General features: G+C 36.4%; 2 protein-coding genes across 2 annotated transcripts in view; both read left to right on the top strand.

Moving 5' to 3' along the window:
• Positions 1-344: 344 nt before the first annotated feature.
• LOC136811299 (poly [ADP-ribose] polymerase tankyrase-like) lies at positions 345-18,805 on the top strand. The gene is made up of 16 exons (XM_067067914.1): positions 345-374; positions 2,670-2,904; positions 4,014-4,195; positions 4,607-4,832; positions 5,411-5,825; positions 7,209-7,398; positions 7,809-8,012; positions 8,596-8,759; positions 11,197-11,363; positions 11,607-11,713; positions 12,539-12,695; positions 13,414-13,622; positions 14,066-14,287; positions 15,095-15,274; positions 15,764-15,898; positions 18,624-18,805. Exons 2-16 carry the CDS (start codon positions 2,700-2,702, stop codon positions 18,702-18,704), a joined length of 2,844 nt encoding a protein of 947 aa, XP_066924015.1. The 5' UTR covers positions 345-374; positions 2,670-2,699; the 3' UTR covers positions 18,705-18,805.
• Positions 18,806-18,835: 30 nt separating this feature from the next.
• LOC136811296 (poly [ADP-ribose] polymerase tankyrase-like) overlaps positions 18,836-27,904 on the top strand; it is a 29,051-nt gene continuing 19,982 nt past the window's right edge. Inside the window, exons 1-11 of the mRNA XM_067067913.1 lie at positions 18,836-18,943; positions 19,832-20,035; positions 20,741-21,076; positions 21,454-21,583; positions 23,165-23,402; positions 23,872-24,055; positions 24,575-24,651; positions 24,949-25,195; positions 25,817-25,969; positions 26,395-26,475; positions 26,799-27,016. Coding sequence (XP_066924014.1) covers positions 18,836-18,943; positions 19,832-20,035; positions 20,741-21,076; positions 21,454-21,583; positions 23,165-23,402; positions 23,872-24,055; positions 24,575-24,651; positions 24,949-25,195; positions 25,817-25,969; positions 26,395-26,475; positions 26,799-27,016 — 1,976 coding nt within the window. The remainder of the gene's footprint in view (positions 18,944-19,831; positions 20,036-20,740; positions 21,077-21,453; positions 21,584-23,164; positions 23,403-23,871; positions 24,056-24,574; positions 24,652-24,948; positions 25,196-25,816; positions 25,970-26,394; positions 26,476-26,798; positions 27,017-27,904) is intronic.

Raw genomic sequence — 27,904 nt, 5'->3', positions numbered from 1 at the left:
TCGATATGTTTGATCTAACAAAATTAATAACGGCAATTTCTATTTTTATTTGGTTTATCGCAGGAGGCTTTGGGGCCCATTTTCGCAACTATAGACGCTTTCAATTGTCGTCAACTGCTATAACTTGGCACGATTGGTCAAATCTTGGGATGGTTGATTTTTGGACTGTATTTTCACTTACTGTTTAAATCTCTTTGACAAGTTTGTTTTGATACTTCAACCAAGTTTATCAATCAAACTTTCACCATCCCATAATCAAAACCAAATGTATTTTTAAAGCATTTTAAAAGTACAATTCGAAGAAGTAATTAACAATTTAATCACACTCACACTGCTTGGATTTTGACGCCATTTTTTGTGTGGTTTTTCTCTAGGTACTTTTTTTCCATTGTGCACGATTGATTGACATGTTTAAGTTACAGAGTGTCGATAACAGACCTCACAATTTTCCACGGAAGAACAGACTTTTTATATCTGTGTTTGGACGCTTGTGCGAATGCGCGCGATCGCATTTACGCGTTTCCTGTTGCAAAGATTTGTTCCTTTTGACATGGTGAGGGTAGCGTATTTACATTGTTTGCTATCTATGATTCGTGGTTATGTTAATTAATGACTTTGGAGGTTTCGTGAAATGGTGGCCGAATGGCTGTCCCATGTTAGAGCAGTTGACGATAGCGCCCCGTCAGCACCTTGAACTGACTAGTACCCAATTCTCTTCGCATGGCATGGGTTGACCCGGTGTGTGAAGGTTCATATTCACTTGTCAAGTGATCCACTGCAAGTGCGAATCGAACCTCAGTCGCCTGCAGTCGTCTGTGCAGCAACCAAGGACAATAAAACAAAGGATTTTCTGTCAAGAGCCTTGTAAACATTCCAACAATTTCCATCAAAATGATCTGTCACAGCTAAGTCTGCCATTTTAGTGCGGTCCGAGGATTGAGACGAGAACGCTTGTAGAATGCCCCAGGAGCCCCCGCGTGGGTGAAAAACATTAATCTACCAATCATTTTCTCAAGCGAGGAGTAGGCGAAGCAATTTTGGCTTTACGATATTTGCCGCAGATCATCAGTGGATATTCAATTATCATTATATCCCTTTATTTTCATTCCTATAACTTTTGCAAAATAAGGGAAAATACTAAGGTTGTATTTCTTACTGCTCTATTCACATACTGAATTTGAAAGATCTTCGTTTTTTTGCAAACTTGTAATTTTTGCATGAAGAATTAGGTGTATCAGTCAGTGAAATCCTTCAATTGTGGTATACTGCAATTGCAGTAGTTTTCATTTGTGGTTACTGTAGCCTACAAAGGCTTAAAAGGGGTAGATATTATACCGCTAGTCAACAAAGATAAACAAACATCGACTGTAAAAAATCATATGAGAAGAAGCTTGTCTTTGTTAAAAGAATCTGAACTACGGAAAAAATATTTTGTCTATGCGTTAAAAAGATATGATCAATTATGTACAAAAATTGCCTGTTTTCTCCTTGAATCATGAATTCTGTTTCTTTTATATACTACAATTGCGGTATATAAAAAATGTAAAAGCGATGCTTATAGCGCAATTGCAATTGAATTATACTGCAATTGAGGGATTCTCTTGACTCTCTATGACTGTATAATACCGTATGGTTTCTTCCAAGAAAGAATATTATATCATTATACTTTAGCCTAGTTAATTCCCATCTATTTTATTGCATTACCTTTACGGGGTTCTCCTAATTGTGACCCACCAAACGATTTGGAGTACATAAAAAATGAGACCGGTCTTAGTGTGGACAGGTCGATGAAATGATTACCATGCGGTAAAATGATACCTTTTTATTGACCAGAAATTATCCAAAAATCTTTCCTAAAAATTCCTTTCAAACACACTTGATTGGTCACTAAAGAGTACCATTAGAATAAGTGCGGTATCCAGTGTGGTCATGGTGCAGACATTTTTTTGTTGTTGTTTTTCTTGTTTGAACTAGAGACTGAAATTCATACGGCAACCAAAAGAAAATAAACAAACGGTGGGACCGCACCATCGTCTGCTTTATTTCGCATTTTGTCCGCACGGACCATTCTGTATCGTGTGGTCTTCTCAGCCATTTTCAGCTTTTAGGTGCACAATTAACCAGTCCGAAAGCGGCAGGAGCACGACCTCACCAAGACCGGTCTCATTTTTAATGTACTCCAAATTGCTTTGGGGTTACAAATACTAATAGCTTAAATGTGATAAATGAATCAATCTTAAAATGTGCTAAATATAGATCATGTATGTCCCTCTGAGGGCAGTAAATTTAACCCTTTTAACACTGATAAACTCTTTAAACTAGAATTATGTACTAAACTTATCCATAAGTTCTTAAATAATGACATCTCTTCAGCCTTAAGTCACCTATTTAAAGATATAAATCAAGCAAGATCTCCAGAAAAAATTCTAAGAACAATGTTAGTACTATTCACTACGATCAATCTTTTCATCCTTTGATGTTTTATCCACCTCAATTTTGGAATCAAGGAAAATACCACAAATCTGCAGGCGTTATAATTTCAGCTTTCTCCTCTTTCATAAAAAAAGGAGCTTGGAAAACATTAGTTTTTTGTATCTATGACATTTTATGTCCTTAGACACCCTTACCCATTCGATAGTTTAATTCATGGATGTATGTATTTTTTTCAGGTTTGAGATCCATGTGCATCATTTATCACCATGCCTAAAAGAAAATTGTCAAAAAGTGAGGAAGGTTCATCCAACTCAAAAGTTGCATTTCAAATTGAACAAACTAAGAAGCCTGTCGATGATGACGATGCATATGCTGACACAGACACTGAAATGGAAGATGCAGAGGGTGAAAAACAACCGCAATCAACCCTCTTTCGTTTGTCTAGTCGACTGGCATCTATGAAGAGAAGAGGTATAACATAATAAGGAAGTTTGATAGTTAAAGGGAACTGATTTTTTTATGGTTGATATTGTTTGTTCTAGCAGGGTGTCTACGGGACCTTGAAAACCTTGAAAACCTTGAAAACCTTGAAAATGAATCACCCAACCTTGAAAACCTTGAAAACTATCAATTTTCTGGGAAAAACCTTGAAAACCTTGAAAAATTGTTAAAAACCTTGAAAAGCACTATCCAGTCATTCGAAAAGTAAGAATAAGTAAAAAATTGCCTGCAGCGCTAAACCTTTATAACATTTAGAGAATTCCATATTTCCCTGTTTCTGTTGCGATTCTGTTGCAACGAATGCAACATTTATTCTTATATCATTAGCTGAGTTTTTGTCACTAATTTTCCTATGCATGAGCCCTAAGAAATTGGCTGTTCCCCAATTTTTAAATCGGTTCAGGACGTCTTGGAATAATGGCTGTTCATCAATAAAATTTCGAGGATTCCTTAAAACAACTCTTTTGGCAATTGATTTTTGTAAAAAACAAAATCAAAAAGAAGGCGTTTTTTAGCCATTTGAAAGGGTCAAAATCAAAATTTTCTCTCGTCAGCGCAAACAAAGGTTGCGCCTCCTCGGTTACTGTAAACAATTGGTTTTGCTTCTAATTCTTTATTTCCTTTATTTCTACAGTTGAAAGCCTAGGAAGCTGGAGTATTTCTTTTTGTGGTATTGTTCTCGAGAGGGAGGTAGGAATTTAACTGTGGAAGTAATTCCCCGGGCACCAAAAGCGAATAATTTTTTTTTGCCGTCCTCTACTTTTCTTCCACCTACCACTCTGAAAAAAAAAATTCCTGTAAAGAGCCATATCAACTGAGTATCAAAAAACCTTGAAAAATGCCAAAGTTTTTGCCAAAAAACCTTGAAAAACCACTTAAAAAGGACCAAAAAAACCTTGAAAACCTTGAAAATCCCGAAAAAAAATCCTTAGACACCCTGTCTAGGTTTGAATAATTCTAATAACTTTTTAGGGCTCTTATACGGAATGTTTTATTTCAAGTCTGGGGTGAATCTTTAAAACAAAAGTAAAATCATTGTGATGCTTTTAAAAAGTTTTCATTGAATTTCAAATTTTCAGGAAAAGAAGTTGAGGTCAAAGAAGAGTACCAAGAGTTTGAATATTTTGCGGAAGATTGCGTAACGGTTCGTGCACCAGGGAAAGATTTTTATTTATGTCGCATTCTGGATGATGTACCTGAATCTACTAATGAAGAAATCAACATAGCATGGTTTGATCAAGTTGGTACAAATAGATACAAGGTAAGTCTTTGCTGATGTACTGTAGTTATATTTCAAGACAAAGTCGAAATGTCTGTGATATGTGGTATGATAGTTTTATGTGTTATTTGGAAGAGTTGTATTGGAAGAAAGAGAGGTCCTTGCATATCCAGAATGTTTTCAATTAAATGAGTCGTACTTTAAAAAGCAAGGTTGATTTATTGTACTTTCGTGGGCCATTTTAGTTTTGAAGTTATAGAGCTTAGTTTGTATATAAACATTTAATAACCTTTGTTCAGTAAATATCTATTAAAACTTCTCCTGGAAATCAAACTCCGTAGGTTGACGGCTCCTAGACGGCTCAATGCAGAACCTGTGGCAGAGGAGAAGCCAGTCATCATCAGTACTTGTCCTGTTTCTAAATCTAAAGTTGTTGTCAAAATTTTATGTTAGGTTTCATACGATGACACTATTTACAAAGCGTCGATCATTTCTCATGTTGGTGTCAAAGAAGTGACAGACGAACCAGGGCTGTATTACATCACACCCAAAACGTTGAAAAACACCAAAAGTTTGTTGAAAGAAACGTTGACAAACGAAGGAGAACATTTTTCTGGTGATGATGATGACGATGTCGATGGTGCTGCTGGAGATGATGAAAGTGCTGGGGAAAATGAAGGTATTTTTTCTGAGAATTTGAACTGATCTTTTCTTAAAAAGCAGCCTGTATGAGATCTGCATCTTGTTCTATTGGGCTGGCATAAGACTTTCTGTATGAATCATGAATCAATAAGCACTCTTGAAGTAATTATAATTTTTACTTGGTTTTTTCTTCATAAAACTGTCTGAAGAGGTCTCCATTTTGTTAGGTTAGGTTTAGTTTTAAGTGGAACGCAATAATTGTTAAGCTATTTTAAGAATGCAGAATTCATGATATGCACCATTGCAATGTCTTCTACGTGACCCAACAGCTGATTGGTTGAAAGTGACGTATTGACTGATTTTACGTCATTTGTACAACAAATCAGCTATTGGGTCCGTGATGTAATGGCGATGGTGCATATCATGAATAGAGGGAGTAATGATTAAAAGGCTCTCTCAGTTTTTTAAGCCATTTTACTTTTAGAGTATTGTATTGTCCGGTATAAAAAAGGAACCCCTTTTCTGGTCATGACATATAGTAATCACTTCTAATTTGCAAAATGAGTTTTCGTGCTTGATGTTGTCATTTGAATAATATTTACTTTAAATTTTCAGAAGCTCCAACCAAAAAGAAATCAAGAAAGAAATCAACTTCAAAGAAAACACCAAAAGCACCAAATGGCTCTACAAAGTCAGCAAAGCGGGGTAACAAGCTTATCCCAAATCCTGACATCAATTTATTGGAGCAAGACCCAACATACTCCAAGGACAGCACGGTTCCTCTGTCCATCGAGCGACAGGCTATTAAAGCTGTTATTACCAACGATGATGCTTTATTGGAAGCTTTGCACAAGGATGGAAAGAATTGTTATACTTTATTCCAGCAACGTAGCCCTCAAATATCACGTTCAGCTTACAAGTATGCCTTGCTTCAAGAGAACTTGGACTATTGCAAACTGATGTTAAAAGATAGAGGTGAAGTTACTGCCAAACCAAAAACTGTCGACTTGAGCAGAAAAGATACAGGAAAGTAAGGATTTTTAAAATATATTGGGTATAATGCATATTTTTCGACATTCAGAAATAACACTTCACCATGAGGGTTTATTTATTCTAAGTTCACTTTTCTTCAAAGCTCTAACTTACGTTTGATGTAGCGATTAGGATCCTAATTTATCGTTAGCCTTGCTTTGAGAGCCGACCTTTTGATTGAAAATGTCTTATTCATGATATGCACCATTGCAATGTCTTCCATTCCACCCAATAGCTGATTGGTTCAAAGTGACGTATTGACCGATTTTACGTCACTTACAACCAATCAGCTGTTGGGTCCGTGATGTAATGGCAGAAGACATTGCAGTGGTGCATATCATGAATTGAATTGAAAGTTACTTTTCCTCATAAGCTACTAAAAGGCGTTTCAATCTGCTCACCAAAGCTTTTGAGCAATATCTAACGTCCATGGGGTTCATAACGTCCATGAAACAACGTTGGGTGTCAATTTTGAAAAAATTCTGATATGCAATCTTAAGCTAAAGTCCATGGCTTCGTAAGAGAGTCTGCCCAAGTTTTAGTGTTTCATCCAGATTTAGGATGAAAATTAAATAAGATTTTGAGCGTGGTGATTGGGTCAAGCAAAACAATTGCTCCAAAATCATGCTTTTAAAAATTTGAAATTTATGATATGCACTTATTGGAACTAATTTTCGCGGGAATTAATTTTCGCGGTCGAAAAAAAATATCCGAAAAATTGCATTTCGCGGGTTTTAATTTTCGCGGTTTTTTCCATTATGGAATTTTCGCGGGTTTTAATTTTTGCGGGTTTTAATTTTCGCGGTTTTGCCCTTTTTTGGACAAATTTATTTCATTTTCCTAGGGATTTTTCAAATTTTTCGATAAAATTGGGAAAAAATTGTATTTCGCGGAAATTAATTTTCGCGGTTTTCAACTCTCAAAATATTTCGCGGGATCAAATTTTCGCGATTTTGACGAAAAACCGCGAAAAACGCTAAAATTAAAACCTGCGAAAATTAGTTCCAATAAGGTATTGCAATGTCTTCCACGGACCCAACAGCTGATTTGTTAAAAGTGACGTATCCATGATATGCACCATTGTAATGTCTTCCACGGACCCAACAGCTGATTGGTTGTAAGTGACGTAAAATCTCTCAATACGTCACTTTCAACCAATTAGCTGTTGGGTCCGTGGAAGACATTGCAATAGTGCATATCATGAATTGACTGATTTTACGTCACTTATAACCAATCAGCTGTTTGGTCCTTGATGTAATGTTAGAAGACATTGCAATGGTGCATATGAATTACTAAGAACAAGACTTGTTACCATTGCAATGGTTTCTACTTAGTGTAATATTTTCTTTATGATAAAGCAAACTTTTTTTTTTGTTTTCAGGGGTGATTATAAAATGTTTGGACATGCAGTGCGTGAAGTTACTGTCAGCCGTGGCAACCGAGAAGGAAACAACGCTTTTCTGGCGGATGAAGTTCAAAGTTATACCGATCATCGTTACGCTGTTTCCTTTTGTATCAAGAAGAATATCTCTTTTGATTTCGTGAAGAAACATTTGAAGGCTTTTGACAGGGTATGACTTATTACAATTAATCCCTTATGGAGTATTTGAGTCGCAGACGCAGACCTCTACGGAAAAGTAGAAAATCGTTGCTGAATGTCAGCAGCCTACGTTTAGACATTGTGTTTTTCATAGAATTTCATGCCTCTTTTAAATTGCCTCGCTAATACAGGGTGATTAAAAAGAAACCACACCCTTATATTTTTTAGTGTAACTTTTTTTCTATTCATCGTATCACTGTGAACATTTTTTCTTAATAAATTTAAAGCCTATGTGTGAAATTTGAAAGTTATACCGTAAACATTTATCAAGAATCAGAAGTTTGAAAAAAAGTAAACAGAAAAAAAGAAACTTCAAAAATTCTAGGGGTGCGGTTTTTTTCTGAAAGACCCTGTAATTGATTGTATCAGTTTTTTTTCCAGGAACCTAGCTTATTGATTGACCATTTTTATGAAGCTGTTCAAACTGGTAATCGAGAGATGGCTGGTGAAATTGTCAAAATTGCAATCAAGAAGGATGGATACGGTTTCAATTTCCTTCATGATAATTTGTTGAATTTCACAAAAGAGAAACTGCCATCTTTCAAGGCTGCGTCGGTTACCAAGAAAACCCATGTCTCTTTTTCTGTAAGTACTTTTTCTATGATTTATCAACCATTTGATATTTTGTCTGGTTTTTCCCACTGACCTTTATATACCCTTTATAGACCAAGCTTTATCCGCCATCTTTGATCGGATTTTTTAAAAGTGTTTCCCGCGAAGAAGCCATTGTGCAGTGTTGAAATTAACATCTAACAGGCTACATCGTCATAAGTATTCAAGGAAAAGTAAATCTAGCGCTCTCGATGCGTTTACACCGCTATTGATTAGTACTGCCAATAGAGTACGAATTTAACTCCGATCAAAGATTTTGCTTGGCTGAGATTGAATAACTTGGTGCAGGGTATATTAACGTCGGTGGTTATTTCAGGAAAAAAATAAGCAGTTGTTGGGGATGTTTTCTACAAAAAATTAACTTTGTTTGATCATCACGGTGTGTCGTTTAGAATACAAGTGTATATGATCACTTTTTGGTTATATCCAGGCTTTTTTTATTGAATTGTTCACTTGGTTCATGACTTTCGCTTTTAGCGCTTCTTTTAAAATAAATATTACATTAAAGATTTAAGATATTGAAATTATTCATATTTTCGTATTTAATTACGAGCAGATTGCACCGATGTTTTGCGCTTGTATCAATCCTAACGCCAAATACCTTCAAGAAGTGTTGAATGTTCATGATGACATCAATATGTCAGACAACGCGGCGAACAGACTTATTCATTATGCTGCTGCTTGTTCAGGCCCTGAACCATTGAAACTCCTCATTTCAAGGTTTGCTATGGATTATTTTTTTGCCGTGTTAATAAAAATCAGAAAGTTTTAAAGTTTCAAATGTTTTAAAATGAAACTCGACGTTTTTAAGTCTTATTAACATCATTAGTAGTTCTCGTCAAAAAATCAATTCCTTTAAGGAAGTCTAGGGTTGATAGCTTTTTTTAACGGTAGCAGGTCGTATGATATGTAATTCATAGTCCTCTAGTGGCTTTGATGGTCCCCATTCCTTAAAGGTCTAGGTTTGATAGACGGTAGCAGGTGGTATGATATAATAATCCATAATTCTCTGGCTTTGATATAAACATGGCATGAACCAGGGGTTTAGGTCCCCCCTAAGAAAATAGGTACCCCCCCCCCAGAATTTTAGTTACCCCCTGTGATTGGTACCCCCTGTGACTTGACGTGTTTTTCTGTATATGTCAAGAAATGAAATAATTGTATATTTTTATTTTTATTTTACAAGTTCAGGAGTTGCCATAAAGCCATTATGGTAATAACCGGGAGGGCACATTGCTATACATTGTATTTTTGGACCTACCTGGAGGTCCTATAAATTAACCTCTGTCCGTTCGTCCGTTCGTCCGTCCGTTCGTCCGTCCGTCTGTTACCAGTTTTTCTCAGGATTGGCTCATTAGTTTTTTCTGATTTTTGGCACAATGATGCAAAATGGCAATGCCCAAAATGTGACGGAGCCCGATTTTCGAAAAAAAATCATTTCCGGCCAAAAATGCCGGAAATATGCCGGAAAAACCGGTTTTTTGGCATTTTCTCAAGATTTCATCATTAGATTTTTCTGATTTTTTGCACAAAGATGCGTATTAGCAATGCCCAAAACTTGGCCGAGTCCAATTTTTGAGAAAAAATCTTTTCCGGTCGAAAATGCCGGAAATATGCCGGAAATCGCCGTTTTTGCAGATTTTCATTGGACTTTTTCCTTATATTTCGTTGTTTTTTCATACAAAAACATTATAATAGCAATGTCCACGATCAAGCATGATTCAATTGTCAATAAAACTAATTTTTGAAGCCGGAACTTTCTAAAAATCGCCGGAACAGCCGATTTTCGCCGGAAAAACAGTATTTCTTGAATTTCTTGAGCTGTACTTTATATTTTTTCATGAAATTTTGCACACTGATGCAAAATGTCAATACCTAAATTGTGACGAAGCCCAATTTTCTAAAAAAATTCATTTCCGGCCGAAAATGCCGGAAATATACCGGAAAAACTGGATTTTTGGCATTTTCTCGAGATTTTATCATTAGTTTTTTCTGATTTTTTGCTCAAAGATGCTTATTAACAATGCCCAAAACATGGCCGAGTCTGATTTTTGAGAAAAAAAATTTTTCCGGCGGAAAATGCCTGAAATATGCCGGAAATCGCCGTTTTTCTAGATTTTCATTGGACATTTTCCTTATAATTGGTTGTTTTTTCATTCAAAAACATTTTTAATAGCAATGCCCACTATCAAGCATGTTTCAATTTTCAATAAAATTGATTTTTGAAGCCGGAACTTTTTTAAAAGTTGCCGGAACAACCTATTTTCGCCGGAAAGACAGTATTTCTTGAATTTCTCGAGCTGTCCTTTATATTTTTTTATGAAATTTTGCACACTGACGCAATATGACAATATCTAAAATGTGATGGAGCCCGATTTTCGAAAAACACTTTTTTCCGGCCTAAAATGCCGGAAATATGCCGGAAATATGCCGGAAAAACGGTTTTTTTTTACATTTCCTCGAATTTTTATTTTTATTTTTTTCTGATTTTTTGCAGAAAGATGCGTATGTGCAATGCATACATGGCCGAGTTCGATTTTTGAGAAAAATTTTTTTCCGGTTGAAAATTCCAGAAATCGCCATTTTCATTGGGTTTTTTCCTCATATTTCTATGTTTTTCACACAAAAACATTATCGATAACAATGCTCACCATCAAGCATGATTCAATTGTCAATAAAACTGATTTCGACCAGAACTTTCTATTTATTTTTTCCCTACAACCCTTCCCTCTCCCCCCACCATCAATCAATGATGAATTTCTTGCGTTATGCATTTTCGCTAAACGCTATGTTTTCTGACTGATTTTTTTCATTTTTCTCCTTGCATTGCTATCTAACTTTCATCATCAGGTAGGTCCATTCAGCATCTAGCTTGTTATAATTAAAAAGAATAATGATTGATTGTTATGTAGATAAAAGCAAGATATAAAATATAGTTCCCCAGCCCCCAGACCTTACTGTATAAAAGTTAGGTCCCTTTGGAAATTAAAAAAAAATCCAGCCCCCAGCCTTATTCAGGAAGATTTTGGTTGTAGGGGTCATTCCATGTATTTCCCATAAGAATCTAAACGTGCGATTGTCTTGCTTTTAAAAGTGCCTGAAAATGACTAAAATGTTATCTCTTAAAATCTTCTGTTCTTCCCTTTACGTCCTTCAGGGGAGCTGACGTGACCATCCCGAACGGGCAAAAATTGACACCACTCATCATTGCTGTCAAATGCAACCGTGTGGAAAACATTGCAGTTCTGATGAGTTGCAAAGTGGCTCAGAATGAAGATAGTGATGATGGTGAGGATGAAGAAGATGAAACTACTAGTGAAAAAGGTACATACAGACCATGTTCAGACGTTACGGTTTCGTATAGCTCCGGTATGATTTTTGTTACGGATCGAGAGTGTTCATACTGATTTTGGAACGTTTCGGAGCAGTTCTGTTCAGATGAAGATAGTGGAGTGAAACCGATTGGATCTGTTTTGCTTTTGTAACGTCTTCATTTTTTGACGATTCAAATTTTCACATTCGCACAGTGTTTGTTCTTAAGAAATAAGTTACCTTTGTTTGTTGTAGATAAAACTGACGAAGCAAACACACCAATGAAACCTAAGATCAACATCAACGCTAAAGACAAGAAAACATTCACTGCTCTTCATCATGCAGCTAAACGTGGATTTAACGTATGTAGCAAGTTATTAACAACCTCGTCCGATGTTTTATTTACTTTGCTTGTTGACACACAGACCTGTAAAACTCGAACGGCTAGATGGCGTGCTTTTACTGAAAATTGTGCCGTGGTTCGGTAGGAAGTTACTACCGAGGTTACGCGATATTACAATAGAATTTCCAATCAGAAGCTTCGCGGCTTATCAAAAAACAATAGCAACAAAATTTTATTTGCGATATTCACTTATTTTTGCTTGGCAAAGCTTGAAGCACTCCTTCTAGCCCTTCGGGCTTTACAGAAATCTCGGGTTGACTTCGAATTAGACAATTCCAGAGTTGGAAAGAGTCGATAGAGTCGATTTTTTACTTAGATATACAAATTTCAATTGCTTTCCCGGGTTCCACGGCCAGGTCGCTCAGCTACTTTAATGGGATAAACTTTCGCGGGGATTAAATTTCACGGATTTCGCGGAAATGGGTGTCATCCGCGAAAATCTACGAAATTATATCCCAATGGAAATTTGGAAGGGTATCATCCGCGAAATATTTCTAAACAAAACTCAAAATAATATCAAATACTTACTTTTTCAATGGCTACTTGCATCAAAGAAGCGCAAATAATGCGTATTTCAACAACCAACATGCATTATTTGACAGTAAAAGTCACAAAATCGTGAAAATATTGCCACCCAATAGTGCCAGCCGCGAAATTAAGTCCCTGCGAAATTTTATCCCGTTAAAGTATCTTTGAACTGTACGGAACATTCAGTGTCCAATGCAACAATATTATTGCCAAGATCATAAATTTCCTATCTTTTTTACTTTTTATCTTCTCTCAGGACTGCATTAAGGTATTGCTGGAAAATAATGCTAATGTCAATATCAAATCAAGTGCTGTTCAAGAGAATATGACACCACTTGGTTTGGCTGCAGCAAAAGGACATTACGAAACAGTCAAATTCCTCCATGAAAATGGTGCTAAACCTGACCTGAAAAGTATATAAATTTTTCTTCCTGAAAATAGAATTTTTGTAAATCCTTTGATCCTATATGTTCTTTTTAATTTGAAATGCAAGAAGGTTGTGTGGGAAACCTTTTTACAATATACTGGTTTACCAAATTTAAAAGAAACTGTGATTTTCGAAAACCTATAAATGGGCTTTTCCAGAAAAGATTTGAATATGGAAGGGGTGTTGGATATAACATTTTTTTGGAAATTTACCCCCCCCTGGACATTGTGACTGTTGCCCCCCAGACAGCAGGTGTAACCCCCTGAACAAGCATTTGACAAGTTTACCCCCGGACAAGGCAAATTTTGTAGATTTTCCACTACCCCCCCCCCTTCCGGACACTATATCCTCCAGCCCCATGTACGGACATTTTCCGGAAGAGCCCAATATTCTTGTTAACTTTGATTTTTCAAAACTTATAAAATATTATTAACTTACTAAATATTAATGTTAGCTAAAATGACTCAGACGATTATTTTTAAATATATTCATTGATATTCATGACGTAATGTGTTCTACGGAAATACCCCGGTTTTAGCCAGTAGTGACAAATTTAAAAAGAAGACAAACGTTGTATAAAATTTGCCACTATTGGCAAAAACCGGGGTCTTTCCGTAGAAAACATCACGTCATGAATATCATAAATATCCTATTCTCTACTGAAAAACATTTAGCGAACTTTAATTATTTCCTTATCTCTAAAGTGCGCCGAAATAAGACAGCCCTTATGTATGCATGTATGAACGGACACAGTCAAATCGTGGCTTACCTCTTACGCATCGGCGTTAACCCGGACGCGCGAGATAGCTCTGACAACACGCCGATACATTATGCGGCCGCTTACGGATGGTATCATTGTGTCAAGTTATTGTTAGAGGGTGGTGCCGATGCAAACATACCAAATAATTGGAAGGTAATGCATAACTTTTAATTTAATCGGAATTGAATAATAGACTCCGCTCAAAATCTTGAGTTGTTTATAGTATAGTAAGCAGATATTGAATAGGTAAAAGTTGGTTATTGAGATTTATTAACCCGAGTATTTGATGTAATATTCATCAAGATACATGATGAATTTTATGAAAATGTCTATATTATTCTTTCCAAAAACGAAACCTGTTTTTTAATACAGTTGACGCTCTCTAATTCGACGTCTACTATTCGATAGGCTCCTTTATTCGATGAAATTTAAAGTCCCCGTCAGCAAGAAACTCTCATAAACGACGCTCCCTTATTATATAAACTCCCTTATTCGATCGAAACCAAATTTCCCTCGAAAATCGAATTAGAGATGGGCAACTGTATCTCAAAAACAATAATATATTATTTTTTACTCCTTTTATATTTTCATTCTAGACAACACCTTTAGCAGTTGCGTTAATGAAACATTACATTGAAATCGGTGATTTATTGTTAGACGCTGGTGTTGATGTGAATTTTGTTGACGAGAACGGATTGACGATCCTGATGAAACATTTAACTGGAACGCTGTGTAAAGAACAATACACACTTGTCAAACATCTGCTAGAGAAATATCACGCCAATCCTCAATTGACAGATGGCTCAAGTTCTAATCTGGTAAGTGACGGACCGTAGTGCAGTGGTAAAGCATCCTGCTACGGTGCGCAAGGTTGTGGGTTCAACCCCCAGCCGGGTAGTACCAAAGATTTCAAAAATGGTACTTGATGTCTCTCTGCTTAATGCTCAGCAATTAAGAAAATGATCAAGGGTAAGTGGAGTAATCCAGGGAGAAAGAGTGGCGCCTACCCCTACCTTCGGGAAGATAGCTATCGAAAAAGGAGCCTTCGGGTCGCCTCCGGGTCGCCTCCGACTGCGATCGCAGACTTACTTACTTAGTAAGTGAGGGATAAAACTCAATGCTGTTTCAATGTTCATCTAACGTACATTACGTTTCTATAACGTACAAGCTGAACGTTGAAACATCATTCAATGTTTGCTAGCTGCAAAACCTCGGAAAAGTTGACGGGGAGGAAGTGTTGAAACTCTTGTCTCAAATTTTTCTACTTAAACTTCCTCTGTTTTGTTTAGAATAAAACTTAGGCCTCGAGTACTTTTTTTAATTCTTTGATATTTCTCGGCCTTGAACTCACAACCTTGCACATCGTAGCTATATGCTCCATGATTGAGTTTAAAGCCTTTAACGGGCTAGAGATGAATCTTCAACATTCTCAAGCAAAGAAAAATGAAACCTGAAGATTTGTGCCTCATTTAGAATGACGGCAAAAATTTTCAATTTTCCATCCAGGAGTATCGTATATAACTCCTTCGGGGCACTGAAATCAATGACCATGCTACGATTCTCTTCATATTATATCAAACTCAAATCGATCATCATTTTATTGTGTTTTTCCTTATGTATTTCAGTTCCATTACCTAGCGCGATCATCGATCTACACCAATGTCTTTTATAAGAAATATCAAACCATTGACAAAGAAATGATGAACATCTCAATAAAAATCGCTGAACTTTTCTTAAAGGCGGGCGTTGATATCAACGGAGTGAGTGACGAGGGCGTTACACCCTTAATTACTGCAGTTGCTAACGTAAGTAGTATTTTTTGAAATTTATTTCCACTTGATTCGGAATTTCGTTTTGATAATGAAACCCATATAATATAGTATATACATAGTATATGTATATACTATCGGGGAAAACCGGAGAAGTGGGCGAAGAAAAGTGACGGTTTTCTCCGTTCAATTTTTGCAAGGTATATAGTGATAAAGACCATGATCAGACGATCTCGTATCGCTCCCGTATGGTTTTCGTTACGGATCGAGAGTGTTCATATTGGCTTTGGAACGTTTCAGAGCAAGAAAACGAAGCAATTCGGCTACGCAATAAATAGTGGAATGGAGCCTTTTCGATCTCTTTTGCTTTGTAACGTGTTTTCTTTTGGCGTTTCGAATTTTGACGTTAACACAGTGCTATGGAACGTTTTAATTTGGAACGATGTGGAGCCGTAACGTTTGAATATGGTCCAAATATATTTGAGTACTGACACCTAATTCAATTAGTATTTCTTGTTATTTTAGGAGAACTTTCCACTGACTGATTTTCTTCTTGAGAATGGCGCATCTGCCACTGTTGGGAAAACGGAAGATGATAATAAAACTGTATTACATTTCATCGACCAAAACTATGACAAAGACCTGTCTGCTTATGTGGTGGTAAGTTTTCTCAACCTCATCTCCGTCGCCTGTGTACACCGGTTTAATATCGAAAATAACGTTTATACAGTTGAAGCTCTCTAATTTGACGCTCTGCTATTTGATAGACTCCCTTATTCGATGAAATTTAAAGTCCCTGTCAACAAGAAACTCTCATAAACGATGCTCCCTTATTCGATGAAAATCCATTTCCCCTTGAAGATCGAATTAGAGAGCGTTAACTGTACTTGGATACGCCGAGAACACTAAGGTTGAAGTTTTATTTAATTTGCTCTTGTTATGAGCAAAATCTTTCCTGGTGGTTCTTCATATTGTATGTCTGGTTTACTGTTCTCATTTCAAATAGATGAACAATTGCCTTCTATGTTACTCAAATATTCACTTTAAAAGCCAAAATAACTTGGTTGGAGAGATATGTTTTTTGAAAGTAAATTCATTTGATTGATTTTACATCTAAAGAAAATTAAAACAAGTGTGGTAAATCAATGCCATTAGAGTGCTCGATTAGTTAGGAACCAGAGCCATATATCAATATTTTAAAAGTTATCTTCCATTAAAACTTAAAAAGTGCATCACTCTGAGTTCCGTGCTCCAATGAAAGTTAGAAAAATCTTATATATAAGGATCAAAACACAAGTAATCACTTTCTTTAGTTGACTCATCTCTCTTAACCATACACTACACGCTTTTTTTATAAGAACATCCAAAGCCTTAGGACTTTCTTAACTGTTTGAGTTTTAAGCCTAAAAATGTTCTTAATATGTTCTTATTTTTGCCATTTTTGAGTATTTTTGTCAATTTTCCTAAGAAATTCGGTGTTTTTTAAGATTCCACAAAGCCTTGAGCCTTGAAATGTTCTTAACATGTTCTTAACATTCTGGCCATCGAAGCCTTATGTTCTTGTAAAATAAAAACATGTACATACACAAATGAAACAAACGCTTGAACAGGAGGCACATCGACAAAAAAAAAGCATTAAGGAATAAATTCACAAATAGAAATGCAACATTCAACAAAGGCACAAATATAAATAAGGGACACGGCAAGACGAAGACAGATCCTAAAGTCAGATGCGGCCTTGAGTAAGCACCACTGATCTTTATATACCATGGACCAAGTTATTCAATCCTGGCCCAGCAAAATTTTTGATCAGAGTTTTTTGAAAAGTGATACCCTAAATGGCGGCAATACTCAATAGCGTGGCAAATGTATCGAGAGCGCTAGATCTACGTTCCCTTGAATACTTATAGATGTAGCGCCGTTAAGGCCGGTTTCCACTTGCCTGCGCTGCGATCGCATCTTTTGGCTTCAATCCTTTTTGCTTGGAAAAAAGATTACGTCATAAAAATGTAGCGCGCCCTAGAAAAAAAAGTTGAACACATTTCAACTTTATCCAACCGTTACGTTACGTCGGATCGCACCAATGGAGTTGCTTCATTTTTCTTTTGACCAATAGCGGGTAAGCTCTGTTCGAAAAGTGCAATCGCAGCGCGCGCAAGTGGAGACCGGTGTCACAGTAAAATATTACTCCCCAAAATTTATACTCTCCAGTCATTATTTACTGGGAAAAAATTACTCCCCAGTAATCTTTTCCCAGGAAATTATTACTTCCGGGAGTATAAATTTACGCGAAAATAATGACTCCCTTCGGGAAATTTTTACTCCCCTGATAGTATACCAAAAAACTGGCATAGATCACGATCAACATTCGGCTTCCTAATCTTTTTTTTCCTGTTTATCATGACTAAATAACAAAAACAATATGGAAACTTTTACTGTTATTTTGACATTTAAATTGAATTTAAACTTTTTTCTTGAGTGTGATTTGCTTGGGTTAGAAAATTGAGAGATATTTAAAAAACCTGGCTACATCTTGACACTGCAACACTGTTTTCTTTATTTTCAAATAATTCTTGAAATTTAATTCAAAAAATTCTTGTTCGTAGAGCTTTTTCTTGGCCCAATAAAAATTCTAATAAAAAGGCATCTTTCTCGACTATACTGATTTCGAACCCGGGGGGTTGTTCAACCTCCCCCCCCCCGTCTATTATATTTTACAGAAATTTCGGACCCCTCCCCCTTTTATATTTGGACCCCTCTATTATTCGGGTCCATTAAAGTGGAATATTTCAACAGGAAAATGAAGAAAAAATCGCTACAGTGGGGATAGCATTCTTTGATTTTTCCCCGAACGGATGAAAATGTTCTTGCGTCACCAGGGGTACAGTTCAACGGGATGGGTGGGGGTAACAACGAGTCACTTTAACTTGTAGATGATTTTATGGCTAGGTTTCCTTTTACAGCAACCACAACAATAAAGTTTATGGATTACAGTATGCATACATTTTTAAAACGTCGGAATTCACCAGGGAGTCATAATTTACTGGGAAAATAACACTCCCCCCTAATTAGAGCAAATTAATTTGCAATTTGAAGGGGAGTAATTTTTTCCACGGGGGAGTAATAATTTCTCAGGTAATTATTACTCCGGGGGTCATTTTTTCCCGGGAAATTATAACTGAGGGAGTGATTTTTTCCGGGGAGTAAAGATTTACGGTTACACCGGCCTTTAGACGTAAATTTTTAACACAGGCTTCTTTGCGGGTACCAATTCAAAAAAAAACTTCGATCAATAAAGGTCCGTGGTAAGCACTATCTGCTACTCACGAGTCATCTTTACCAGAAAATCAATGTAATGTTATAATACTGTATTACTTTTCTGTAGGATAAATCTTTCACATCAAAGTCAAACGAGGAATCGAAAAACGTGGAAAGATGTACAACCATGCTCAACTTGAGCTTTTGAAAAACCTTCTCAAGCATGGGGCAGATGTAAACAGTATACGCAAAGACAAGCATTCGTTATTCACGTTCGCTTTATCCCAATCCTACTTAAAAATCTGTGAAATTTTGTTGGACGACCCGAACATAGACTTGATGGTGTACGAGAATAAACACGGTCAAAATGTTTTACACATGATGTTGGGAAAGCTGGAGCCAGAGGACAAGAAAACTTTTCAATTGTTTCATAATATTCTGAAAAAGGTACCCACGTAGTCTTTCTTTCACAAATTATTTTTTTCATGTAACTTCCTATGGAAGCCGAGAAAAGTCAGTGCGCGGAAATTTCAAAAACCTGTTGCGATATTTTTTAAATTGTTGCAATCTTGAACAGCGACAGCTTGAAAAATATCGCGATAGCTTCTGGAAATGCCACAGTCTGAAAAATCTCGCGACAACTTCTGAAAACGCGACAGTTTTGACAACGCGACAGCTTGAAAAACATTTCGACAGTTTTAAAAACATCGCGACGGCTTGAAAAATATTGCGACAAGTTCTAGAAAATTTCGCACGCTTACACTTCTCACCTTCTATAACTTCCCCCATTATGGAAGCAAACGTTCGATTTTGCCTAAGGGATTGCCCTCTACAGATTCGAACGTTTACTTCCATAATGGCTACGTAACTTAGAACATGAAAACCTCTATTATTGATTTTTTGAAAGAATCAAACAAAGTACTGTGAAGGCTCTTTAACTCGAACCTCTACAACTTGAATGTCTCTCAACTCGAACAAGTCTCCTGGTCCCTTCAGTTAAAGGCCGGTCTCCACTTTCGCGCGAAATGGACGACAGTTTTTTCCTCAACCTATTTTGCCTAAAGAAAAGATTACGTCATAAAAAAGTTTCGCTTGAACAAAAAAAAAGTTGAAGGAAGTGCTTCATTTTTCAACCAACCAAATGACCTTACAAAAACGATAAAAAGTTTTCACTCATTTTGCGCGAAAATGGAGACTGGCCTTAACAATGCCATACAAACATTATACTCCATACTGCGAAATTCCTATAAATCAAACAAATTTGTATTCCCCGTGCGTGTTCGAGCTGTGGAGACTGTAAATTATATCAATTTATATTATTTTCTTTTTCATCAGTGTAATTTGACCAAGGAGTTCAGCAACAAGGTGGACAATAACGGTTTCACACCTTTGCTATCATTCGTCTACAACATTGCAAGTAAAAACCAGATGGAGAGAGCTCTACCGCAGTACACCAAACTGGTTAAAACTTTGTTGACAGAATGTTTCGTTGATACCGATATTCTGGTTCAAAAGACGGCAATGGGACCTGACGACAAGGTTAGTTTTCTCATTAGATGCTGGTTAGATGCTACACGGACATTCCTCAAGGTGTCCTGTAACCTACCGGTCAATGTTCTTAGCCAAATTATTATTTTTCTAATTTAGGCGAGACCAATTTAATTTGTTGTTCTACGGACAGATCGTTAGCAAAATATGGGTCGGTCGGTCGGTGAAATAAGAACAAATTTTTCATTTATCAGGGTTTCCAAAAAATGTCTGGTTCAAAAATTCACTTTGTTATCTTCGATGAAAAAAAATAAAATCGTGTATCAAGCATTCCGATTTATTAATTTTTTCAATTTCTTGAATTAATTTTCAGCTTCATTCAAATTTGATCCTTACAAATAACTAGTATGTAAAATATATTGTAGAGGAAATTCAATATTATTATTTTTTGATTTTAGCAAAAATAGGGTCGGTCGGGCCCGTAGAACAACAAATTAAATTGGTTTCGCCTTATTAAAAAAAAAAAAATGTCACGCTGGAGTGTGTTGGTTTGAGTTTTCTAGAGACTTATTATTAAGCTGCGCATTTTTCTGATAGTGGATTATTATTAAAAATATTTCTTTTTCAATAGTGTTGATAGTTTCTCTTTCCAAATTATTTTCTCAAAAATGTTTAATTTTATTATCAGGTAGGTCCATAAAAGTATAGCTGGTGATATCAAAATCAAAATCTTCTTAATTTTATATCTTCTACTAGCCTGCTCTACAATACACTTTGTGGCCTAAACCCTCCCTGGATTACGAAAAATCAGACGAAGATCAAGAAAAGTTCAAAGGTTACAACAGTTTTGGACAAATGAACATTTTCCATTTACTTGCTATGAAGAATATCAGCCGAGAAGTTATGGAGGTGTTTTACAAATATGTTCCCAAAATTGGCGAACTCTTGAATGCCAAAGATCTTCATGGTCGCACTCCTTTACATTACAAGCTGATGAATACTACCAATTACACACAAGACTTTTTGGATCATGGAGCGAACGTTGAAATAGGGTCAAGTAATAAGGAGAAAGATGAACTGGCACCTACTCTAGTGATTGCGATGAAATCTTGGATTAAAATCACGAAAGCAGATGAAATTGACGAGGAAGAAAGGTTAGTGTCTTTACTGTAAAGAAAACTTTAGTCTAGGGTTTTCCCAATATTTCTTACAGTGGTAGATCAACTAAAACGTCTGGGTTAGTGAAACTTTAAATTCCGTGACATATTTTCAAGAAGAAATCAATAAAGAATGTGTAGCAAACATCCAAAGAGTGCACAAAAATGTTAAAAACATAACTAAAAGTTTCATGCACTTGCGTACCTCAAGAAAAAATCATAAATAATTCCTTTTTTCACTGTTAGTTTTGGTAAAGTTTTGCTGAGAAGATCTTTCATAACAAAAATAATGTTTTTGCTTTTTTTCATCAGATTTGGTGGTTCTCTACAGAAGAAACAGATGACGGCTTATTAGCAGTATTGAAAGAATGCAAAAATGTCAACCTAGTTGACCAGAATGGAATGTCTGCTGCACATCACGCATCGCTTAAGAAAAAGCCTTGTAAGTTTTCCTATACATCGCTAAAAGCTTCCAGATTTATCAATTGAACTCTAGACATTTTCAAAACACCAAAAAGTAAGCAATTTTAAAAGATACGTCACGCATCTGATCAAAGATGTAGTAAGGTTTCCCCTTCAACAGCATTAATATCATCAGGACAAAGTTCCATTCTCAGAAATTAAGTTTGATAATTTCATAAAAGTTAGAGGGTGCAAAAAGCTTTATAATATGTTTTTCTATCAAAAGGTTGCACGATTGTTAGTGATTGCCCGGTCTTTCTTGTTGGAACAACATTATATAAAAGGCATTTTAAGTTGCGATTTCTGGTGGGTATGGTTCTTTCTCGAGAGCCAACGCAATTATCAATCCTCAAAGCGTCGAGACAAGCTTTATCAGGAAAGAATGACGTCAAAATCTTTGTCTTTGAGAAAGTCATTGCAACAACTCCAGACATCTTGCTTGATGGATGTCATTGCAACCACAGATATCTTATATAAACACTAAATAGAGCTTTGTCTTCCCTATCTGAAGCAAAATAACTCGCCATCTTGAATGAAGTTACGTCATAATTTAGCTTGTGAGCAAAATCTTAAAATATTTTTACCTAACTTTTCAAAGTCTAGATATTTAAGTTACAAGTTTTGGTTTTTTAGGATGAAAACAATAGAATTTCAACGTAAGAACAGTGTGTAAAGAACCCATTTTCAAAAATTTCAAATTTTGATATCTCGATTTTGGAAAATTGTCACGCAAAAATACTTTGAGGTTTTACTAAGGACCAATCTAAATATTTCAAACCATCATTGCTCTATCAGTGAATCAGAACCTTCTCGCATGTTGGTCTTGACTTTTATCTTCGTGTCCCTTACAAATGGAAGACAACCCCCGTCCCCTTGTTTTAGCTAGTCTATGTATGTGTGTTTTCCAGCGACTGAGACGGTTAGGGTTCGACTTGGCTAGATCATGACAACTGAGGACGACGCTTAATCAGTATTTTTACCGTCCTCGATTTTGCGGGTCAAAAGCTTTAAGTGGACACTAGGCTAGTCAAAACTGAGTTTCATTATCAGGAAAGAATGACGTCAAAATCTTTGTCCTTGAGAAAGTCATTGCAACAACTCCAGACATCTTGCTTGATGGATGTCATTGCAACCACAGATATCTTATATAAACACTAAATAGAGCTTTGTCTTCCCTATCTGAAGCAAAATAACTCGCCATCTTGAATGAAGTTACGTCATAATTTAGCTTGTGAGCAAAATCTTAAAATATTTTTACCTAACTTTTCAAAGTCTAGATATTTAAGTTACAAGTTTTGGTTTTTTAGGATGTAAACAATAGAATTTCAACGTAAGAACAGTGTGTAAAGAACCCATTTTCAAAAATTTCAAATTTTGATATCTCGATTTTGGAAAATTGTCACGCAAAAATACTTTGAGGTTTTACTAAGGACCAATCTAAATATTTCAAACCATCTGATTATCCTTTTAAAGATTCCAGAATCTTTTATCAATTAGATCCTGAACATTTTTCAAATTGAAGAAAGTCAATCTATAAACTAATCTTTATGTTTTCTTATAGCTATCAGCAAGAAAATTGCTATTTTCAAACGCCTCTTGAAAGCTGGTCTCGATGTGAACGCGCAAGATAAAAAAAATGGTCGCACAGTGTTACACAATCTAGTAATGCTGGCATCAGGTGATTATGAAACAACCAATGAACTTGAAATATTGCTGATATCTCACGGCGCACTATTAGATGTTGAGTGTTCGCACGGCCGCTTCCCGATTCATTACGCATTCTTTGACAAATCAAACAGGTAAGGGGATAATTTTTATATATAAACATACTTTTGCGTTTACGTACGTGTTTCACAAAGCCGTTTTTTCGTCAAAGTAAACTTTCAATAAGGCTGGTGTCATTTGATGGTCCTTATCTACATTTAAACGCTAAGAATCGATAGAATGGAGAAAAGCGGGTAGAGGAAATTTCGTTTCGAATAGTGCCCGACGTTTTTGACTTTTTGTCAGCTTGGTCAAATAATCAATGTATAAAGTTCTTCCGTCTCAGACGGATTTCCGTCTCCAGGGAGATAAAAAAAGAGGCTTCTCTTTCTTCAAGCTCCACAAAATTATGCAAAGTTTTAAAAATTATTGTTTAAAGTCCGATTTCCCGTTTGGAGCAAAAAAATTGACACCACCCTTGACCACTGAGCAATCAAAGCGATATGCGAAGTTTTGGATATTTTTCAAAGAAGTATTCTACTCGATTCTTGATTTTATTTTCAGCAAGAAATTGGATTCGACAAACATTTGCGATCCCATGTCTCTCATTCATCTTTTGTGTACTGAATACAACCAATCTAAATTCAACATGAAAGATTACGTCAGTCATCAAGACAATGAGGGAAATACGCCGTTGCATTATGGGTGCCAACGTGGTGCGACTATCTCATGCATGCAGTTGAAAAAGGTATTTTTGAGAAATTGTGGAGTAGGTAGGCCGGTTGGCGGACGGGGTTATTCAACAAAATTTTAAGAATGTGTTCGTCAATTTTTTGCGTAAAATTCCGTCTCAGACGAAAAATGTTGTTTTGACTACTGGTGATGATGCCTTCTGTCATTGCTCTATCAGTGGATCAGAACCTTCTCGCATGTTGGTCTTGACTTTTATCTTCGTGTCCCTTACAAATGGAAGACGACCCCCATTCCCTTGTTTTAGCTAGTTTATGTATGTGTGTTTTCCAGCGACTGAGACGGTTAGGGTTCGACTTGGCTAGATCATGACAACTGAGGACGACGCTTAATCAGTATTTTTACCGTCCTCGATTTTGCGGGTCAAAAGCTTTAAGTGGACACTAGGCTAGTCAAAACTGAGTTTCATTCCAAATCGCTTCAGTCACTCTGCTGTCCTCGAAAAGTGCAAATACATAAACTCGCTAATATCTGCCACCTGGACAGCACATGGGAAATTTTGTTTGCTTTTTCTTAGCTTGGTGCAGACGACAAGCTGACAGATAAGAATGGAAATACGCCCTTGGCTATCGCATTGAAAAACAAGCATCATGGGTAAGAATCAGTCTGAGATCAATTTTCTAAAATTGTTTTCTATTATTAGTTTAGTAGCGCCCGATTCAAAAGTCAGTTTGATACTATTTTTGAGAAAAAGTCACCCTTGCTTCTAGAACGAAAGATAAAGCGGGGTTTCGTTTTATAAGCAAAGTATGTCATGTCTTGCTTCCCAGTTAGCCTGTAGACAATATTGTGATGCAACACGACGGCTTCAGAAAGCCCGTTCTACATCGAGAAAATATATTCCGATACTTAACTTCGCTAATAAGAGTGGCTTGGCTATTATTTTCTTAGCACTGCTATGATGATGCTTCAAGAGGGTGCTGACCCACAATGCAATATATACAAACGCGTAACCAAGGAACAGATAAAACAATACGAAGAAGGCATATCATCCAACAAATATAAATGGGATTATTCGGCTGAAAAACCTGAAGACTTTTTAGTTTCTGCTTTTGTTTTCGTTTTGATTCAAGACTGGAAAGATTTGGCTTACATCATGTTGGAAGTGTCAAAATTGCCAATGTTCGATGCTATTCAGGTAAACCATTGTGTATACACATTTTAGCGGGCGCTGTTCTATTCACTGATCTCCAACTATTTGACTGGATCGGGCTTCCCATTTAAAAGAAGCATGTCAAGTTTTAGAACTGGATAGTCCGCCATCTTGTGTTGAATTCTATTTTGTTCGAACTGAGCAAGCAAGGAAAGAAGGCCATATTAAACGCTAATTGTAATTCTCAATACTCGAAATGGGCTTTTCCAGAAATAGTCCGAACCCCCCCCCCCCCCTGTTGAGGATATCGGATATCCAGGGGGTTAACGATTTTTGTTCAAAAGTAGATATCCAGGGGGTTAAATATCTACAAGGGATTGGATATCCAGGGGGTAAAGTGTCTTTATAAGTAAAAAATACGATAACCAGGGGTAAGCATCTTTATAATAGAGGATATCCAGGGGGTTGAGCATATTTTTAAGAATAGATATCCAGGGGGTATTTACTAATAAAGTATACTTCGAAAAATCAATATCATCAACAGTGGGGGTAAAAGTTTTTTCTGGAAAAGCCCGTTGCGATATATTGGGGGCTACGTTGACTCCTTTGCTGTGATAGTTGATTCCCCGTTTAAAATGAAAACTTTGCTTTGACTGTTTTTAATAGGCTGGTATTTCGGAAGAGAAATTACACTTGATTTGGACGCTCCTTGCAAAGCATCGAGAATACAAGGCTACGGGTGTAGACGAGGAACGAAGAAACCTTTTACATCTGTTGTGTATACACGTCTCAGATAAAAGTCTAGCTTTGGATGACGAGGTGAATACCTATATCTATATTGACGATACCTTTAAAGGCTTAAAGGGAGGGAGGAAACTTCTACGGGGAAAGCTTTCGTCAGGGAAATGGTCCTCATTTTTTGTTAAGATCTTTTATGCATGATCAGAAAATGTTACCGTCCGGAAAACTTTATCAGAGAACGGAACGAATGAAATATTTCCATATTGTACGTTGAAATTTTAATAGGGGTGGGTGTCTACTTGATGCGCCGCAACAACTATAGCGACGTTGTACAAAATATTATTTCTTTTTTTGTCGTAATTTACCCTTCTTGGCCCGGGGGGAGCAAAATTGCTGATTTTTTTAAAAAGACTTTCCAGTTGAAATGACCAAAATTTTAATTAGGAGTTATATAGATAAATCAAGTGGACTAATTCAAATTTTTGAAATCTATTATATTTCAGGACTTTAGCGGCTTCTCTTTCAACGAAGAAACAGGTTTATTAGAGAAGGAGGTACCTAATAGAAAGAAAACATGGCTTGATGTATGTATATTATCAAAAAATCGTCATTAAGTCTTTATTTTAGTCGCCAAAGCAAAAAATTTAATGGGGAAGGTTTTGGAGTGCAATTTTTAAACATTGAATGCCGAGTGGGGATGAAATCAAAGTCAATTTCCCAGTGGGGTTGAATTTCCAGGGTATTTTCTCACCGGGGACGAAATCTTTGCCAAATATTCCAGTGGGGGCTTGAATCTCAGCAGGTCTGTGACCCGGGTGTTTTGGGGGTTGTATGTCTACTGAGACAGATGTAGTTTTACGCTTATTGAGAATTTAAAAAAAATAAATGATATGAATTTTATAAACAGGTTGCCAAATACTTAATCAATTGTGGTATCAATATCAAATCTGCTGACTCAACGTCTTCCTTACCCATTCATTACGCTGTTGAAAACAATTTCCCGTCAGCTGCTCTCCTGGTCAAACTAGCACCCAGTCTGCTCAATGTTCAAGATGGACGTGGACGAACGCCCATCGTTCGGGCGTTATTAAATGGAAATGTAAAAAGTTCTTATCCTATCTCTCGGTATGCTCTTTTTTACTCTAGACGAGGAAAACTTCCTTGATTACTTTGCTGTATCTCATATTCTTGCAAATTGCTAATTTTGAACTTTTCAAGGCATTTTTAATCTGCTGTCGTTAACGTTCCATCACAGAAAAAAAAATTGATATCTTTTGGCTATGCATTCAGAAGTTTTGAGACCTCTCTTGGTTTTGGAACATCCATAGCTAAAAGAAAACAAATGTTATTAAATTATAACTTATTTTCAAATTCGAGATATTACAATTTTCTAAACACTGTTCCGATTGCTAGTGTGAAGGTTTCGATCACAGACTTGCACCGCAATGGACTGTGTTCGAATCCCAAGCACTTCCAGGCAGGCTGATAATCGAAGTATGGATTGACGCAAGTGAGCTTAGTAAAGCTCAAATTGCAGATGAAGAACGATAAACTCCCCCCCCCACACGATTTTTTTTTTAAACATCCAAATTTTTTGAAGCCTTCAGAGCTCTTCGGTACTTTTCAGATATAAGGCTTAAAAATGTTCTTAACATGTTCCTATTTTCACCATTTTGTGGGTATTTTGTCTGTTTTCCTAAGAAATCGGGTGTTTTGGATTCCCCGAAGCCTTGAAATGTTCTTAACATGTTTTTGACATTTTGGCCATCGAAGCCTTATGTTCTTATTAAAGTTTGTTCTTCTAAAATACAATGTGTACACGGTTCTTAAAGTACGTTACTTGAATATCTCAACTCCGACAACCAGATATATTAAACCGTAAGATAATTCCTTATCACAGATATCTTATATAAAACACTAGATAGAGCTACTCCGCCCCTATTTGAATCAAAATAATTCGCCATCTTTGATAAGTAGACCATAGTTCGGTGCCGGCAATTTGATCCATCAAGC

This window comes from Clytia hemisphaerica, unplaced genomic scaffold, assembly GCF_902728285.1.
Source record: "Clytia hemisphaerica strain Z4C2 unplaced genomic scaffold, Clytia hemisphaerica genome assembly, whole genome shotgun sequence".
Classification (NCBI taxonomy): Eukaryota; Metazoa; Cnidaria; class Hydrozoa; order Leptothecata; family Clytiidae; genus Clytia; species Clytia hemisphaerica.
The sequence above is the reverse complement of the archived record's forward strand: the minus strand, read 5'-3'. Positions and strand labels throughout refer to the sequence as shown.

Excerpts from the sequence above, each read along its gene's own strand:
- LOC136811299 (XM_067067914.1), top strand. The coding sequence starts at position 2,700 with ATGCCTAAAAGAAAATTGTCAAAAAGTGAGGAAGGTTCATCCAACTCA. Across the intron at positions 11,714-12,538 it reads CAGCTAAACGTGGATTTAAC|GACTGCATTAAGGTATTGCT; the intron begins GTATGTAGCAAG and ends ATCTTCTCTCAG. Across the intron at positions 12,696-13,413 it reads TGCTAAACCTGACCTGAAAA|TGCGCCGAAATAAGACAGCC; the intron begins GTATATAAATTT and ends TTATCTCTAAAG.